The sequence below is a fragment of the Pteropus vampyrus genome, unplaced genomic scaffold (genome assembly GCF_000151845.1).
Source record: "Pteropus vampyrus isolate Shadow unplaced genomic scaffold, Pvam_2.0 Scaffold267, whole genome shotgun sequence".
Lineage (NCBI taxonomy): Eukaryota > Metazoa > Chordata > Mammalia > Chiroptera > Pteropodidae > Pteropus > Pteropus vampyrus.
Window position 1 is genome coordinate 310600 of NW_011889048.1, and position 16697 is coordinate 327296.

At 63.0% G+C, this 16697-nt stretch overlaps 2 protein-coding genes across 4 annotated transcripts; both read left to right on the plus strand.

The window, feature by feature from the left end:
* Window positions 1-4138: 4138 nt before the first annotated feature.
* Window positions 4139-8988, plus strand: CIRBP (cold inducible RNA binding protein). 3 transcript variants are annotated; one of them, XR_896803.2, is made up of 8 exons: window positions 4139-4295; window positions 5376-5484; window positions 5567-5673; window positions 5748-5886; window positions 5985-6066; window positions 6176-6246; window positions 8578-8710; window positions 8835-8988. XR_896803.2 is itself a non-coding variant. In XM_011375190.2 (7 exons), exons 2-7 carry the CDS (start codon window positions 5382-5384, stop codon window positions 6630-6632), a joined length of 519 nt encoding a protein of 172 aa, XP_011373492.1. In that variant the 5' UTR covers window positions 4139-4295; window positions 5376-5381; the 3' UTR covers window positions 6633-7389. The 3 variants fall into 3 exon arrangements, 2 of the variants coding, with proteins under 2 accessions (XP_011373492.1, XP_023376211.1); XM_011375190.2 differs by lacking the exons at window positions 8578-8710; window positions 8835-8988 and adding an exon at window positions 6616-7389; XM_023520443.1 differs by lacking the exons at window positions 8578-8710; window positions 8835-8988 and adding an exon at window positions 6616-7389 and having other exon boundaries at window positions 5748-5808.
* A 1040-nt stretch (window positions 8989-10028) lies between these two features.
* Window positions 10029-14776, plus strand: CUNH19orf24 (chromosome unknown C19orf24 homolog). Its single transcript, XM_011375191.2, has 3 exons — window positions 10029-10356; window positions 11339-11455; window positions 12142-14776. Coding segments are annotated over exons 1-3 (405 nt in total). The 5' UTR covers window positions 10029-10069; the 3' UTR covers window positions 12143-14776.
* Window positions 14777-16697: the final 1921 nt, after the last annotated feature.

Here is a 16697-nt window from a genome sequence, read left to right on the forward strand (position 1 = left end):
CCCACCCAAGCAGCACCCTCCCCCAGACGCTCCGGGGCTCAGCCACAGACGCGCCCACCCACGCATGCCCACCGGAGCCCGGGATCCCAGAGGGGACAGGTGCAGGGGGGGGCGCCCTCACCGCATCGCTGTTGGGGACGTGGAGAAGCGGGGGAGGGAGCATAATAGACAATTCCCTGTCCTGCGACATAGAAGGAAGAGAACGGCAGAAAACTGGGAGCTCCCTGGGCACACGTGTCTCTGCTTGCGTTGGGAGAGAGGGGCGCGCACACGAGCGTGGGCTGCTGACCCCACAGCTCTTTCCTGAGTTCCTGCAGCTGCTGGGGGAGAGGGCACTGTTCATACCACTTCAGTGTTGCCTTGGAGATACCCCAAGCCCCAGGCGGGGGTTCTTCTGCCTTCGCTTGTACCTGCAGGCAGCCTGTGTGTGGGGGGGGGGCCAAGGTCAAGTGAGTGGACAGGGCCCGGGTGGGGCCAGCTCCTCCTGATACAGGTGGTATGCATGAATGCACGATCTTGGCGTGTGTGCTTGCCCATCACTGCATTTGCCACCCCGTCTGTGCCTCAGTTTCCCTCAGTAGAAAAGGCCACCGGGTCTCTGGAGCATCGTGAAATATGGAAAGAGCAAACACGCGTGTGACCCAAGAGGCCCCCACAGTCCCGCCCAGGCACAGGTGTCTCGCGGGTCCTACTCTGCAGCCCATCGCATGGACAGGCAGTTGGCCCGGTCTGGGCTCACCAGCAAGCCCTCTACCCCGCCTGGCCTGTGCACTCCGGGGCTGGGGGCCTGGGCTGGCGGAAGAGTTGGCAGCTCTGCCAGGGCCCCCTGCCCTGAGCATCCTCCTTCCCGTGGAGACCCCTGCCAGGGACCAGATGGCAACAGGCCCAGGCAGCCTGAGTCTCCTGTGTTCAGAGTTGGCAACCACCTGGGGCCTGCTGGGATCGCGGGAGCCCCCGCCTCCTCCTGCAGGTGGGAGCCGAGAGGAGGGCTGGCCATTTAACCCTTTCCCCTCCGCTCTGGCCCGCCTGGCCCTGGAGCTCTCTGCCCAGGAGGCCCTGACCCCTGCTGAGGCACAGCTTGCAGTGCCCACCTCATGGCATGAGTCACCCGCACCCAGCCCTGTCCCTGGCCGCTCCCACAGCCACATCCCCTATGCACACGCTTCGGGGTCTACACGCAAGCCCCGTGTTCTTCACGTGCGGCGCCATGCAGGCGTGTGCCTATGCGTGCACACGCACACACCTCCACGCCAGTTTGCACACACGTGGGTTCCATACACACTCGTGTCCATACAAGCATGTGTCCCCAGAAATCCTTGTTTCTCCGACTCTGTGCCCACGAGTCCCCTGCCCACAGGCACACATGTGCACCACACCTGGCAACGCGCGCACACATCCAGTCTCCACTTCCCCCACCCTGGCTCGGGGCCCCGCGGATTTGATCCAGGCGGGCAGGCTGCAGTCTGTGCCAGGACCGTCCCGCTTCCGCGCCCCCGCCCGCCGGCCGCCAGGTGCACGGGCCCGGGCCCCGCCCGACAGGCCGGGAGGGGGCGGTAATTACGCGGGCCCGAGGGTGCCCCCCACACGCGTCTTTCATCTTGTCCACGCCCATCCCAGGCCCAGACCGTCATTACCGCCTCGCGCCCGGTCATTAGCCCAGGTCGGGGGAGGACCGGCGTCTGGCCGGCCAGGCCCTGAGTGAAGGCGGGGGTCGGTGCGGGAGCCAGGCCGCCGCACCCCCGTCTCCATGGCGACGCTGGCGTGGGGCGGGTCGGGTCATGGCTGCGGGGGGCCAGGAGGCCGGCGGCCCCTTGGAGAGGGTCGATATGCTAACGCACCGACCGGACCCTCCGGTCCTAATCCCCGTCCCGCCGGGCAGGCGGCGAGCACCCCGCGTCTGGGCCGCGAATAGCAGCCTCGCCCCCGCCCGCGGCTATTTTGAGCCCCCTCCTCCCCGTCTGCCGCCCCCTCTGGCGCTCGGGTTGAGGCACGGGGCGAGACAGGGACCCCCTCCCACGCTGGGACACGCGGCGGGGCGCTGGGTATGCTGGCGGGACCCGGAGCCCGGGGCCAGAGTGACAGCGAGGCCGCAGCGCCCCCTCGTGTCCGTGGGAAGAACGTGGTGCAGCGGCTGTGGCAAGAATGAGGCCGTCCCATCCCCCTGAGAGTATCCTCACTGGGACACACGATTCTCGTTACACACTGCGTCACAGGGACACGCAGACGCAGGTAACCACAGAAACAAGTATGGAGACAGGTTACACACCTGCGAAACAGGTACACGGAACCCACGCAATGCCTGGTGCAGGCACACCTGGCGAAATATCCACAGGTATGGCTCCACACCATCATGGGAACCCAGGACAGTCGTGGGTACACATGGAGCCCGTATCCAGCAACGGGATCGTAGTAAACGCTTAATAACTGCGTGCCGGCGGAATGAATGAATGAATGAACAGGGCACTTCACAAAACCAGGAGAAGGCGGACTCGGAACCACAGACCGGTGGGGGCGGGGCGGAGAGCGATCGGGGCGCGGGGACTGCAGGGACCCCGTGGCCTGGGATGGGGCAAGGAACCTCCGACCTGACTTTACTAGGAAAGCAGATCAGAAAGGGTGGGCGGGAATTGCTCCTGGGCTGGGGAGCCGGGCCCCAGGCCCCCCCCTTGGGCTGCCAGCGGGAGGGGGAGCTAAGTGCTGATGCCTTTCTCTGCTCCTTTTAATAACCACGCTGCGTGAGTGGCTGACGCAGCAGCGGGCTGCTGCTGACTGGGAGTTGTTTAGGGGGGGAGGTGCAGAGGGGGCGGCGGTGAATCATGAGCTGCCGCCTGGGAAAGGGGGGGGTCTCAGCGACCTTGGCACGGGAATCAGGGTCCATCCCCAGGTTCCTGCTGCATCAGTTAGATCCACCTGAGGAATCAAGAGTGGAGCTGGAACTTCTCTGGAGTGGGCAGTAAAGCCGGCTGTGAGGTTGGGGGGGGGCCTCTGAAATCCCGACATTTCTGCGGGAGGTCTGCCTTCTGAAGCCTTTCTAGGCTGGGGCTGTAACATGGGTCTTTGGTCTGACAAGCAGAAGTCTGCACTAGCTTCTTCCCCCAATGGAAGGGGCCAGGGCCTCGGGAGGCCTGGGCAGGGGGCAAGTGTTGCCTATAAGAGGAGCGCCCATAAAATGGCCTTGAGGCTCCCCAGGCACAGCCTTGGGGTTGAGGGTCTCTACAAAGCTGCTTCTCCTGATAGCAGAGGTCTTGGGACGCCTCTAAAAGAGGAAAATGACGCAAGGGAGGAGCAGAGCCGGCCCCCCATGGGTAGTGAGTGGGTTCTGGGTATGGTGGGGCAGAGGTGCTAGAGACTGGTGGAGGAAGGCTGGGGCTGAGCTGAATGCAGGGGTGCAGTGGGTACTCGAGGGCTGGGCCCAGTGGTGGGCTTGGGAGGCCAGGTGGAGGTCAGCCTGAGGCCTAGAGCTGCAATGCACAAGTGTTCCGCCAGGTGGGGGCGGGCGTGGGGGCGAGGCGAAGTCAGGGTTAGGTTGGAGTTAGGTGTGGGTGCGGGTTGGGTAAAGTTGGGGTGCCCGAAAGTTGGGAAGTAGGAGGAATTGGGACAGTGGGTGGTGGATACTGGAGTCCACATAAATGGGCATGTGTCAGTATTGGAGTTTGGTGGACTTTGCAGCCGATCACGTGATTTCAGGAGCTTTAGGGTCCTGGGAGTGCTCGGGTGTGGGTTATGTGGGCAAGTGTATCAGGACTGGTGCTGGGGTTCAGATGAAGTTGGGGCATCCGAGACCTTGGGCTTCGTGGCTGCGGAACCCTGGGTGAGGTCAATATGCCGGCGATTGCTGGAGCACAGCAAAGGTCAATGGTGGGGCGACGCCCGGGGCTCCGGCCCTCGGCATCAGAGGCCTGAGCCCCGCTTTGTTCCCGGCCGGCGGCCTGGAGGCGGGCACGCGGAAGTGGGTCAACCCCGCCCCGACGCGCGCCTGCCACGCCCCCCGCTCGCGGGTGGGGGACTGCGGACCGTGCGCATCCCCGCCAATCATCGCGCCCCGAGCCGGCGCGCGGAAGGAGGCGGGGCCGAAACAAGCCCGGCCCCCCAGCTCATGAATATGAGGCGCGGCCGTGGCCTCTGGGGTCTGGGATTGGCCAGTGCTGTGCGGGGGGCGGGCGCGGGGGGCGGAGCCCGGAGGCGATGTACATAAGGCCGGGCGCCCGGCGCCCCCCTCACTCGCGCGTTAGGAGACTCTGGTCGTTCTGCTTCGCCGTCTTTCCGCCTGCGTGAGGGACCTGCCCGACACAGTGGTGAGGGCCCTGGCGGCACCGGCTCCACGGGCCCGGGCGGCGGGCGGCCTGTAACCGTACAGACGAGGCGGGGCAGCGGCGGCACGCCCCTGGGCGGGGGTGGTCCCAGGGCGGGCCCGGGGTAGAGTCCGCCCCGCCGGCGGCGAGGGGCAGCGAGAGACCGGGCCGAGTCGCGGCCGCAGGTCGTCTCCTCGGTAGCCTAGGCTCGCCGAGAGCGAGACACCACCGCAAAATGGCGGCGGCGAGCGCGAGGCTGTGCCCCGCGAAATGGCGGGAGCGCCGAGTTCCCGGATGAAGTGGCGCAGGCCGCGCGCAGAGCGCATGCGCGCGGCGAGGGCGGGCCTGGGGCGGAGCCACGTGGCGGGGCCCGTTCGGGACTCCGGCTTTCCCGGTTTCCCGTTGCAGTTGCAGGAGGGCATCGCGCTCCCCCTCCCCCCCGTGTCCCACTCTGCTTCCCGTCGTGCTAAGTTTGGTTGAGTTGCGCGGTTCCAGGCCTGTGTTTCCGGAGCCATTTGGCAGAGGGCCCAATCCGGAAAAGGGTCGCTCTTAAGTCAGCACCCGCCCCTTATCTCCACGTCGGAGCCTCTCCCCACTGTCTCTCCCACCCCCTTGTTCCCTATGGAGGCCCAACCTACCACCCATCCTACAGAGGACCATTTTGCTACTCTGCGCCTGGGCGATTGTGTTAGGTATTAGGCCTCCGTTTGCAAAGGCGGGCGGGACGAGGCGCACTCGGCCGGTTATGAAGTAGGACATACTTCCTCTGAGTGTCCATCCCTAAACGTACCCTAAGACGACATTTGAGGTCCAGAGCCAGGGCTGCACTGAAGAGAGCCGGGGTGTGGTCCCTCCCTCAGGGAGCCCCGGTGCCGGGCTGGCTTGAGCAGGAAAAAGGGGCCCAGGGCGATGAACGAGTTCTGAGTATTTTTGAGTTAAGTTCTGGATGTGGGCTTGGGATGAGTAAGTGACGGAAATTTCCCAGTGAGTTCCTATTAAGCACAAGCTCTTTGTATAAACTGTGATGGGGTGAGCGATGAAGCCCCTGGAGGGTTTCCTTGAGGATTTCAATGTTTGTTACAGGCTGCCATGGCATCAGATGAAGGCAAACTTTTTGTTGGAGGGCTCAGTTTTGACACTAACGAACAGTCGCTGGAGCAGGTGTTTTCCAAATACGGACAGATTTCCGAAGGTGAGGCCGGCGCCGGGCCGACGGCTGAGCAGGGCCTCTCCTGGGGAGGCTGGGTGTCAACTGCAGATCTTTTCTCCTGCAGTGGTGGTCGTGAAAGACAGGGAGACTCAGCGGTCACGGGGCTTTGGGTTTGTCACCTTCGAGAACATCGACGATGCTAAGGACGCCATGATGGCTATGAACGGGAAGGTGAGAGGCACGGGGTTCGGGCTCCTGAGGGTGGGAGGTGAAGAGGCTGACCTGAATCAATCTCCCTTCTCCAGTCTGTGGACGGGCGACAGATCCGAGTTGACCAGGCCGGCAAGTCGTCTGACAACCGATCCCGTGGGTACCGAGGTGGCTCTGCCGGGGGCCGGGGCTTCTTCCGTGGGGGCCGAGGCCGGGGCCGTGGGTTCTCCAGGGGTGAGTGCCACTCTTGGGGCCTGAGGCCCTTGGGGTCAGGGTGGGGGAGGTGTTGGCAGGAGCTGGTACCCACTTGTTCTTCCTGTCCCTGTTTGTAGGAGGAGGGGACCGAGGCTACGGGGGAAGCCGGTTCGAGTCCAGGAGTGGGGGCTATGGGGGCTCCAGAGACTACTACAGCAGGTGAGGGTGTGGTCTCGTGCTGAGCACGGCAGGCTTCTGTCTGGACGCTGGCGTGCAGGGGCGAGCAGACCGAGGGGCGCTCCAACACCCACATGTGTCCTTCCCACAGCCGGAGTCAGGGTGGTGGCTATGGCGACCGGAGCTCGGGCGGGTCCTACAGAGACAGCTATGACAGTTACGGTAAGTCACGCTCTGAGGGCCTGCGGTGGGAGCTCAGCAAGCCCTCTGTGAGCGACACTCAGACCTTGTCACTGTGCTTGCCCATGAGGGATGAGACTGTCTTCTGAGGTCTCGCTGCCAGCAGCCGTTTTTGCCACAAAACAAAAGCTAAGCCAGACTGACCAAGGAGGAAAGGGAGACGAGGGGCCCGCCGAGCGGGCAGCATAAGTGCATGTGCGGCCGCCCGGCCCCGCCGCCCTCGGCTGTGGGGGGGGTTGGTTGCTCCTGAGGCCGCAGGGCCGAGCCCTCCAGGTCTGGACCCGGGAGTGGAATGCTGCCTCTTGTCGCGTGCTTCAGTGCCTTTACACTGTACCTGCTTCTTGTTCTCAGCTACACACAACGAGTAAAAATCCTTCCTGCTCAAGATCGTCCTTCCAATGGCTGTATATTTAAAGATTTTGGGAGCTTCGCTGAATCGTTAATGTGTAGTGAACACACCTCCTTGTACCCACTTTTGTAGTCTTATCGGTTCTGATCTTGTCAAACACAGCCTGACTGCTTCTGACCCCCAGATGGCCTCATTACTAGACTTTTCTTTTTAAGGAAGCGCTGTTCGTTTTTAAGGGTTTTAAAAACGTTTTGAAAAGCACTTCAGATTTCACTTTTTTTTTTTTTTTTTTCTTTTTTACCATGAGCCATGAGTTTTTTAAGAAAATCATCGGGGTCGTGTGGGTTTTGTTTTTGTTTGTGGTTGTGTTCCCTTTTTTATTTCCCTTTCTATTGGGGTTGGCCCCGTGAAGTTGGGTGGGTGCCCCAATTCAGTCCTCCCTGAGATCGGACTCTGAGTCCACTGTGTCGGAAGCTGACGAAGCTGTGGCTTTTTTCCAGCTCCGCGTACTGTTTCTGAGTGTAGCTCGGTAGGCCCCGCCCCTGGGCAGCAGCAGAGGGGCCCGGCTGTACGGCCCATCCGTGCTGTGTGTGACCCACAGTCGCCTTGCAGACGTCCCTGAGAGGTTCTTGAAAATGTTTATTTATATTGTCCTTTTTTACTGGAAGACGTGTGCATATCCCATCGATGTTGTATTTGAAGTGGTTAAGGAATTCTTGTACGCAGTTTTCTTTGGCTTTACGAAGCCGATTAAAAGACCGTCTGAAACGAACCTCGCTCTGCCAAGTTCCCTTTCATTGCACAACGCACTCCCGCCGCGAGCACGCGGCGCCCAGCCCGCAGCAGAGAGGGCAGCTTGCGGAGCAGGCCCGCGAGTCCTGCCTGAGGTCCACGGACAGCTAGACCCAGGAAGGCAGAGTAAACTGACACTGGCGGGCCCCTCGTGACAGCCGACCGCCACTGGTCCCCGTTAGCCGAGCAGGTGGGTGACGGGAGTGGGCAGGCCAGACCGCAGGGCAGCCCTGGGAGGCTTCTGGCAGTGGCAGCCGGAGGGCTCGACGGGGCGGGCAGCTCAGCAGAGACAGTGGACATACGGGCACCTGACGCTGACCCAACTGCCTTAGCCCAGGAGCAGGCCAGAGAGCGGACCGCAGGCAGTGTCCCTGGGGGACTGCAGACCGACGGCTCGTTAGCTTAGCCTTGCTGTTGCTTCACAAGTTCTGAGCGTTCTCCGCTAGCCTGTGGAAGCTGCAGCCCTCGGAGGACAGAAGTGTTGTGCGCCCAACAGAAACCTCTGAGACGCAAGCTGCTCCCTTGGCTAGCTCATATGTGGAAATAGCCCTGTAATTCGAGGTAACTCCTTTCGCTCGTGTCCACATCCCTCCTCTTGTCGAGCTCGTTTGAAAGTAAAGTAACGTGCCCGGGGAATGTTCCCTTGACTGGTTTTTGCTTTTCCATTTTTCTTTTTTGAATCAAGCTAGAACTAAAGTCAGACCCTGGCCGTAACTTCCCCGCCTGCGGCCAGGTGAGCGGCCCGGGCAGTCACGCTTCGCAAGTAGGTTCGATCCGTAAGCGGGATTGGAGACCACCGAACATCTTGCCTTTTGGATTTTTTGTTCGTCAATTGACCGTCTTTTTCCAGACCTCCTTAAGTCATGCTCCTAACCGTAGCGCTCTGATGTCTGTTGCCGCCATGAGTTTTTTCCCAGAGCCCACACCAGTCTCTAAGCAGCTCCATCCCAAGTGGGTCGCTGGCTCTGCTTAGGGATGGAACGTGGCCTGGCCCACCTGAAAGGCGCAGGCCTGCCCTGGGCACGCTGGCTCGTGATGGGGCCTTCTGTCGGAATGGCCCCGCTGACTAGCTTGACACCCTCCTAGGCGCTGTGGATGGTTTCAGGGGAGGTGGGGGGGCAGTTGTGAGCACGTCCAGGACCCGGGGGGGTAACGCTCCTTTGCTTTGGCAGGTTGAAGGGAGACCAGTGTGATTCAGAAGGGCGGCCTGAGAGCGGCAAAGACCTGGGCTCACCGTCCCAAGAGGGACTTCACCTGGGAGCAGGAGCCAGAGGCGCAGCGCCCTGCCCTCACAGCTGGTCACCTGTAAGTGCTTTTCTGTGTGGGGGACGGGAAGTCCTTTGGTGGGTTCTCTGGTGTCATTTTCCACAGGGAGCATGGGCGTGGTCGCTTGCTGGAGCCAGCTCGCCCCCATCCTTCATTTTTCCAGCAGGTGCTTCGTTGGCGCGGTTGGGGTGTGGGCCTTCAAGTTGCTCCAGGAAGATGGGTGTGTTGACAGCTCGCATGTGGCCAGTACTCACCTGCGGCAGCGTGACAGGACGTGGAAGTCAGATTTGAATAAAGGGCGTGTGTCCACCCAGAAATCTTGAGTCTGGTTTGGGGCGCGGCAGCGGAGGAGGGTGGGTCCCTGAGCCTCAGGTGGAAGCTGCGTGGGAAGGGGTGGGTGCTGGTGTGAGTCCCTCAGGGAACAAGCTGGACCGGAACCAGACCAGTCGGTCACTTCGTCGTCTTGGGGTCTGAGGAGGTGGAGGTGCTCCCTGGGGCTCCTCATCTGAAGGGGGCACTCAGATCTTCCAGGGTCCTGGCAAAGGTCTTGGGCACGGTGCCCCTGAACACTTTTCATCTGTGCTGCACACAGGGCCCAGCTTACTTTCTGAGCTGGTTCGACTCCTGCTCCTGCTCCTGCTCCTGCTCCGGTCATGGGGTACAGACAGTTGAACCCTTGGCTTGTCAGCCCAACTGCTGCCAGGGCGGGGAGGATGGAAGTAGTTGATGTAGTGTGTGGTCAGGGTGGCCAAGGTGCCCTTCCACCCCCTCACCTCCTGGGTGTGGCCCAGCGGGATTCCCAGGCTAGGGCACATGGGCCTCCTCTGGGAGGGCTCAGCCTGCAGCAAGGGCCACCCCGGTGGTCCCACCAGGCCCCCTAGGGTGAGCCTAGCTGGGGACCAGAATAGCTGAGTTCCCAAGGCTGCCCCCGTAGGATGGAAGCCCCAAGGGGGCCCTGTGCTGAGCAGGCCTTGGCCTTGCCTCCTGCTCTGGTCTTTGACCGCCTTCCACCACGCGCTTTGGGAACCTGGTTTCTGGGGAGTGGTCCTAGGGTACTGGCGAGACGTCACTTCCCCTGCTGCCCACACTCCGCTCTCCAGGCACCCAGCTCTTGACCTGTCCCCCGGAACAGGGACCTCGGCGTGGCTGTGGCGGTCTGTGCGGGGGGCGGGAGGGAGCAGGGCCGCCACAGGACGCGAGCCGATCCGGGGTGCGCGCGCAGTCGGTGGCGCGCGGAGTACTGTGGAAAACGTCCGGGGTTAAGCGAGGTAAGCGGCCAGGGGGCGGGGCGTCTGGTGCTCGGCTCCGCCCCCCCGCGCTATTGGCCAGCACCGCCCCCGCACCAGTGAGTGACGGGGGCTCCCGGGGGCGGGGCGCAGTCGCCGCTTCCGCCAGGCCATGGGGCCGCGCGTGCTGCCGCTGCTGCTCTTGCTCCTGCCGGCGCTGCTGCTGCTGTTAGCGCCGCTCTGTGGGGCTGAGGAGCCCACGCCTCCGTCGCCGCGCCGCGTGGAGACCACGCTGTCGTCACTGCAGGCCGTGACGAACGGAAGCAAGCCGGACGCGCTGCACAACAGCACGCATCCGGGGCCGCCGGGCTCGCCGGGCTCTCCGCTAATACGCTCCTTCTACGTGCTCACGGGCTTCTGTGGCCTGGTGGCTATCTACTTCCTCATCCGGGCTTTCAGGTGCGTCAGGCGCACGCCGCCGCCGCTCTGGTGCGGCCAATCAGCGCGCGCCTCACTCCGCACGTACTGGGGTGCGAGATCCCCGCTCTTCCGGAGCGGGCGTGGGCCTTTCCGTGGCGTCGTCACGTGGTTTGGGTGCGTGGGCGGGGGCCGGCTGTCACGTGATGTCCTGGTGCTTCGTGACGCGGCGGTGCGGATGTCGCTTTAGCAGAAGTAGCAATCGACGCTGCAGTGTACTTTTGGGGGGCGGGAGGGTGCGCCGGCTTTATGTCCCTGTCTGCATCCCCTCTGCCAAGCGACACCCACCAATCCAAACTGGGCCTGCGACCCCTGCCAATACTGTCAGGACTGAGGACTCTTCATCTTTCCCCGCGGCCCACCCACCTTGCTTGGCTCTGGTTCAGGCCCACAGCTTCCGCTTTTCTCTCCCTGTCCGGGGCTGATCTCCGGAGGACTTTTGTCACACAGAGGTGACCATGTCCAGACGCTTTGAATTAGGGGCCTGTCCGCGCCCCACTGACACTCCTTTGAGAGCAGCGCTCTTGTTCCGAGCGCTTGACCTTCTTCGCATCCGCCGCAGAAGGTCCCCCTTCTTTCTCTATGGGCAGTCAGGAGCGTGGCTTTCGGCCTGAGGCAGCCCTCAGTTCGGTGCCTCTGACAACCCCTCACCCATGAGACTTAATTAGCTCGTCAGTGGAGTGAAACGGACAGCGCCCCCCTCCAGAGGTCCTGGCCCAGGGGCCCGCCAAGGGAGGCGTCCACCTCTCGTTTTCCGTATAAGAGCAGCTAATAATCACTAACGGTTAAAGAGGCACATGTCACGCAATTATATGAGAAGTCTCCACAGCAAGGCTTCAGGGGTGGGGCAGAGGAAGCCGAAACCAGAAACGAGGGAAGGATCATGCGGGGAAATGGGATGGGGTGTCACTCCCCCCAGAGGTGGCCAGAGACGGCCACTGATGGCACCCGGGACTGCTTCCAGGTTGAAGAAGCCCCAGCGGAGAAGGTATGGCCTCCTGGCCAACACCGACGACTCCACCGAGATGGCCTCTCTGAACAGTGACGAAGAGACCGTCTTTGAGACGAGGAACCTGAGATGGTAGCGCAGCCCTGCCCCCATCGCCCTGGCTCTGGGTGGGTGGGCGTGCGGGCAGAGTTGGAGAGGCGTGAAGGCTGCGTGCTTGGAGTCATCCAAGTAACCACAGCCCAGTTGAAGGCTGTGCGGTCTTGGGCAAGACACGCCCCCCGCGAGCCTCCGTTTCCCACTTTTTTAAGACCAGAAAGGGCCGCAGAGCTTGAATCAGAGCTCTGGGCCCGGCCCTGAAGACCGGGGTCCACACTGCGGGTGTTGTGGAAGGGGGTGGGTGTGGTCTCCTGGCCCCAGGATGAGCATCGTGTGGGGAGGGGGGGACTGGGAAGAGGGCTGGACTGAGGATGCAGGGGTTGCTGGCACAGAGCCTAGCCTGGGTCTGAGCAGGGAGTGATGTCTGTCCCAGCCCCAGCTTGTTGGGGTGCAGGTATGGAGGCCGAACCAGGGGACAGTTCTGATTTCCTGGGCCCCCCAGGGAGACATTGAGATGCTGCGATAGCTTCCCTGGTCTCCTGCCGCCTCTGTCTGGGAGACCCCCTTGTCCCGGCTGCACAGGCAGAGCCAAGCAGGCTGGGGGAGGGGAACCCCTGTGGCCCTGGGGGCAGGGGCTGGACAGGTGAGAAGCTCCTGGTCACATGGAGGGTGAGCCCTCAGGCACAGCTCCACATCTCTCACCCCTGCCCCTCATCTTCCAGATGCTCAGGTTGGGGAGGTGGTGTTTCCAGCCGCCCTGAGGGAAGGACAGAGACGGGGGGCCCACTCCCAGGGCCGGGACACCCCCGATTCGGCAGCTGGCCTGAGAGCTCGTGCGGGGACTGCCCAGCCGTCCTGAAGCAGCCTTGGCCTTCCACCTGGACAGGACCACCCACGATGTTAGGTGCAAACCAGAGGGACCCTGGCGGCCCCACCCAGGGCTCTGAGGCCTCCTGGTCAGGCTATGACTTGTTCTGCTGACCCCGCCCCATGGGGACACAACAGCCCTGAGGTGAGGCCTGGCGAGCGAGTGAGCCGAGGGACCTGTTTGGGAGCACCTTCCTGCTGGGTGGGGGACAATAAAGGCAGCAGTGGCTCTTTGACTGGCACCCTGCTCCACACTGGGCCAGACCTGGCATCCCGGCTCACAGAGCGGGTGTCCGCCGTCCGTGTCCACGCTGGCCTCCTTTGGCCTTGCCATCAGCTGTGCAGAGGGTCTGGGGGAGTCCCACAGCGTGGACAGGGAGGAGGTGGATCCGCCGGGGTCCCTCTTCTGTGCTGTGTTCAGCCTGGGACGCTTCGAGGACCATGCCCTCTGGGACCCTCACCTCACCCCACTCACACTCCCAGCACCCTTGCTGCCTCTCCCCCATCGGCCTCCTGTGGGATCGTTGCTGAACTGGGCCCATCCGGGCACCTCTCGTTCCGAGTGAGGGGCTGCGTGGGTTCTCCTGTGGGCCTCGTCTTCCCTAGACCCACTGTATATGGGAGGGTCCAGCTTTGTCACCCCTGCCCCCTGTAAATCTGATCTTGGAGAGTCGGAGGGGAGGGGCTGGTGGGTGGCCTGCAGCCTTAGGCTCCCCTAGGTCACTGGCCAGTCACCACGGCCATGTCATTAGAAGGAGCTGCCACCAGGTGGCAGCCTTGCGCTGCCTGGTCTCTACCCTGCTGGGCCCAGGTGTGGCTTGGGCTCCCCAAACAACTGTACAGGTTGGGGAGATAGGTCCCTCTGGGGCCTCATTTTTTTTTTTTTTTTGCCTCCTTCGGAGCCTCACCTTGTCTCCATGTCCACTGTGGGGTGGGTCTTAGGACCCATCACCGCCCTGGGCCTGTCCACAGCCCGCTGACCCGCCTTGCTAGGGCTGAGCCTAGGTTCCGGCCCATTGCCGGGTGCAGGGGTGCCATCTCTGCCATGGCGAGCTGGTCCCCAGCTTGCTTCCTTGCTGTCTGCCTTCCAAGCTCCACTCGCACTTCCCTTTCCCCCCTCCAGTGCCCAGCCACCCCTTCCAGGGAGTCCTCCCTGACTGTACCCAGTTCCCCCTGCACCATTCTTTGCAGACCCTCCAAGGTCGAGGAGGTGAGGCCAGAGTCTTTGGGAGGCCTCGAGGTGTTCGCAACCCCTGCCTCTCGGGCCCTGTGGCTTCCTTTCCACACCTGCCCGCCCTTCTCTCCCCAGGCATGTCTCAGCCGCCTCCCTGCTCGCGTCTCCATCTGCGCAGCCTGTCCCTAGGTCTCCTTACGTTTCCGCCTGTCTCTCTCTGCTCCCCGTCTCTCCCTCCGTGTCTGACCCACTGGGACATGCTTTTAACAGGCGCGCAGACACCGTGCCGCCCCCCGCCCTATGATCTGCGCCCCTCTCCGACAGCTCTGAGCAGTTTCTCGAGCTTCAAAAGGCACATTAATTACTCTAATGAGGTCAGGAGAGACCCCGCGTGTTTGCCATCCGGAGCTGGGAACACACTGCCCGCCCTCAGCCCGGCTGCCTCCTGCTCACCCCCGCCAGGCGGGGAGGGGCGCCCTATGCGTCCAGGCCCCAGCGCCTGTCAACGCCCATCAGCCCCACCGCACCCCCCCCCCCCCCCCCCCCCGCGTTAGTGTCGAGTAATTGGCAGCCCCGCCAAGGTTAATGCACTATTAGCAGGAAGTTCTCGCGGCTAAAAGCCGGGAGAGGGGCCTGTCAGCGCAAGATGAAAGGCCCGCGTCCCTGAGGCTCGGTGGCCCGCGTGTGCGTGTGCACACGATGTGAGCACGCGAGAGGCTCTTGGCGCCTCCCTCCCCCTCACGTGGTACAGGACACACGCACAGGCCTGCACGCGCTTGGGGTCACCTGCGGCGGGGCCCAGCGGATGCGCAGACGCGGTGCCCAAGGTCCGGCCTGGACCCTCGAGGCCCCGTCCACTGCAACCCCTTCTGGGTGCCAGCTGCCCCCCTAGCAAAGCTGTTCCCTCAGCTCTGCGCAGGTTGGGGTCTCGGGCTCCTAGCTGACCACTCTGTGGCTTCTGCATCTCAGGAATGGGGATGGATGGAAGCTGGTGAGGCTGGACGCCTCGGGCTCATTAAAGGGGCGGCAGCGGGTGGGGATCGGGCGCGTTGTGGGTGGACCCAACAGGGCTGCATCCCGCACACCGGCAGTCAGCAGGCAGGGCGGCTGTGCCTTCTTGGGGTTCCTGGGACCCTGCCCTCCGTGGGGGCTCAGCACCTAATCTTCCTTCTTCAGGCTTCTGAGCTGCCACCCCCCTCCATGACATCCTGGTCCCAGGCAGGTGTGGCTGTCCAGGTGTACCCAGAGCCACACTGCCCAATATAGTAGCCATGTGTGGCTGTGCCCGTTTACATTAAAAGTGAACTGTGAAACCACACTGCTGCTGGTCACTCCGGCCACACTCCGCCTGCCTTGTAGGCACAGGAGCGGGGGGCACCTGTGTGGGGCGCTGCAGATCCTGAACATGTCCATCCCAGGACGTCTAGCCCCGGACTGGCAGGTGGTCGCAGTGGAAGGCTGGGGTCTGTCCAGCCTTGGTGCTGGGAGGCTGGAAAGGAAGGTGGGAGGGGAGGAGGAGGGCAGGGAGGGGACCAGCAGGGACGAGGGGCCCGTTCAGTGCGACCGTGGCCTTGGCAGCTGCAGGAATTGGGCTGAGCCAGACATGAGGATGGGAATTTTTATCAGCAAGACAAAAGAAGAGGCTTTTATTTCATTTGACGAAAACCGACAGCCTGGGGGGTTCTCCTTTACCCCTCACCCCAAGTGCAGAGCGGGCTGGTCCCGCTCTGACCAGAGGCAGTGGAGTCCCCAGCAGCCGAGGCCCCATGCTCATCGCCACCCCTTCCCGCCAACCCTCACCTGGCCGGCCCGCGGTGTCTGAAAACTGCCAGAGCAGGCGGCGGATTTGGTTCCATTTGTTCTGTGATGAGTTTCTCCCCACGTATTTTTAGCTGTCTCCACGGCTCTGTGGCCTTTGAAGGCCGAGGGCGTGCCGGACATTGATCTCCAGTCTTGGGGATTTGTCCTGCGGGACCAGTGGCAGGGGTAATGGGTGCTGGGGTCAGGGAGCCATGGGTGCTGGGCAGGAGTGCTGAGCACAGGCTAGGGGCCAGGTCGGGGCCTGGCTGGGACAAGACCCTCCCTGGGCCTGGTAGATCTTTGAGGCCTGAACCCAAGACTCATCCCTGTACCCAGACTGGGCCTGATGTCTGGCTCTTGGCTTCAGAGGAAGCTTGCTCCAGAATGACCCCTGACCCCAGCTGAGCTCCTGCCTAGGCTGGAGGCTGGGATGCCCCCGGCTCTGGGAGGGGACAAGACCTCTTGGGTGCCCACAGCGGGCTGTGGCCAGGCAGCTGCTTTGTGCTCCCACCCCCACTTTGCCCGGGGGCAAGGCCTCGCAGGGGCCCAGCCCTCCCCTCCCCATCCTCTGCTCCGGGCACATGCCTTTGTTCCTGTCCCTGCTCCCGCTCTGACCTTGAGAGAGACAGAAACAGAAGGAAAACGAGCTTCTGCTCAAATCCGCTCGCGGTGGCGGCTCTCACAGCGGTGGCCCCTGCATGCAAATGAGCCGACCCACCACCGGCCTTTGCCAAGGAGGTCCCCTCAGCTTGGTGTGCCCTTCGCACTCCGTACGGGGATCCGCTCCTGCTGGGTGTGGCAGAAGAGTCCCTGCCCCATCCGTGAGGTCCCATCCAGCAGGAGGGGTCTTGTCCAAGGGCAGAGGGAGCTCCTGGAAGGGCCTCCTTGGCCAGGCAGGACTCCAGGTTGGCTGGGCAAGCCGGCACCCCCAGGGCCTTGGGTCCAGCCATCAGGCCTCTGCTCAGGAGGAGGCTGGCCCTCTGTCCCTAAAAAGCTAGACAGCCCGCCCAGGGGCATCCAGGATGTTGGGTGACTGGTGCCCCCGGCCACCTCCGTGCCTCCAGGGCCTGCCCTGACCACCACCTGTCGTCAGGCTCCCACCTCTTCTGTGGGGCCATGGGGCCAGCTCTGGGACAGCCACATGCAGACAGCTCAGAGGACAAGACCCAGAAACCAGAACACCCAGGACAGACAGGCTGGGCTGCCCCAGGGGCTGTCCTGCGGGGTTCGGGGCACAGGACGGCACAGGCCTTGAAGGACAGAAAGAATTTTAACGGGAAGCACTCCAGGCCGGCTAGTGCGGCTGGCAGGGAAGTAGCTCAGGGTACATGTGGCACACGCCCGCCACGTAGTGTGGCTGGAGTAGGCCCACCTGGCATCCTCGCCGTGCCTGGTGGAAGGCTGGTTCGCTGATCTTTGGCCTCTACCGGTTCGCTT

What these genes read in the sequence shown, in the direction of transcription:
- CIRBP (XM_011375190.2), top strand. Translation starts at nt 5,382, where the DNA reads ATGGCATCAGATGAAGGCAAACTTTTTGTTGGAGGGCTCAGTTTTGAC. An exon ending in GGGCCGTGGGTTCTCCAGGG is followed by an intron (nt 5,887 to 5,984) that starts GTGAGTGCCACT and finishes CCCTGTTTGTAG; the next exon opens with GAGGAGGGGACCGAGGCTAC. An exon ending in TCCAGAGACTACTACAGCAG is followed by an intron (nt 6,067 to 6,175) that starts GTGAGGGTGTGG and finishes TCCTTCCCACAG; the next exon opens with CCGGAGTCAGGGTGGTGGCT.
- CUNH19orf24 (XM_011375191.2), top strand. Translation starts at nt 10,070, where the DNA reads ATGGGGCCGCGCGTGCTGCCGCTGCTGCTCTTGCTCCTGCCGGCGCTG. An exon ending in TTCCTCATCCGGGCTTTCAG is followed by an intron (nt 10,357 to 11,338) that starts GTGCGTCAGGCG and finishes GACTGCTTCCAG; the next exon opens with GTTGAAGAAGCCCCAGCGGA.